Here is a 499-nt window from a genome sequence, read left to right as displayed (position 1 = left end):
AGGTTGGAGCTGAAAGAAATGTGCTGATCTTTGACCTAGGAGGTGGCACTTTTGATGTGTCAATCCTCACTATTGAGGATGGAATCTTCGAAGTCAAGTCTACGGCTGGAGACACCCACTTAGGTGGAGAAGACTTTGACAACCGAATGGTCAACCATTTCATTGCTGAGTTTAGACGTAAGCATAAGAAGGACATCAGTGAGAACAAGAGAGCTGTCCGGCGTCTCCGTACTGCTTGTGAACGTGCTAAGCGTACTCTCTCTTCCAGTACCCAGGCCAGTATTGAGATCGATTCTCTCTATGAGGGAATCGACTTTTATACTTCCATTACCCGTGCCCGATTTGAAGAATTGAATGCTGACCTGTTCCATGGCACCCTGGACCCTGTAGAGAAAGCCCTCCGAGATGCCAAACTAGACAAGTCACAGATCCATGATACTGTCCTGGTTGGTGGTTCTACTCGTATCCCCAAGATCCAGAAGCTTCTACAAGACTTCTT

The 499-nt window shown here is 47.1% G+C and overlaps 1 protein-coding gene across 1 annotated transcript; it reads left to right on the top strand.

Moving 5' to 3' along the window:
* Positions 1 to 6: 6 nt before the first annotated feature.
* Positions 7 to 495, top strand: LOC110595050 (heat shock cognate 71 kDa protein-like; the record flags this gene model as incomplete). The annotated part of the gene is made up of 1 exon (XM_021709462.1): positions 7 to 495. A coding segment is annotated over exon 1 (349 nt), but the record flags the coding sequence as incomplete, so codon positions are not given.
* Positions 496 to 499: the final 4 nt, after the last annotated feature.

Source organism: Carlito syrichta, unplaced genomic scaffold, assembly GCF_000164805.1.
Source record: "Carlito syrichta isolate Samal-C Ts95f unplaced genomic scaffold, Tarsius_syrichta-2.0.1 Scaffold235954, whole genome shotgun sequence".
Taxonomy (NCBI): Eukaryota; Metazoa; Chordata; class Mammalia; order Primates; family Tarsiidae; genus Carlito; species Carlito syrichta.
Note: the sequence above shows the minus strand (reverse complement) of the source record. Positions and strands in the feature narration are given on the sequence as shown.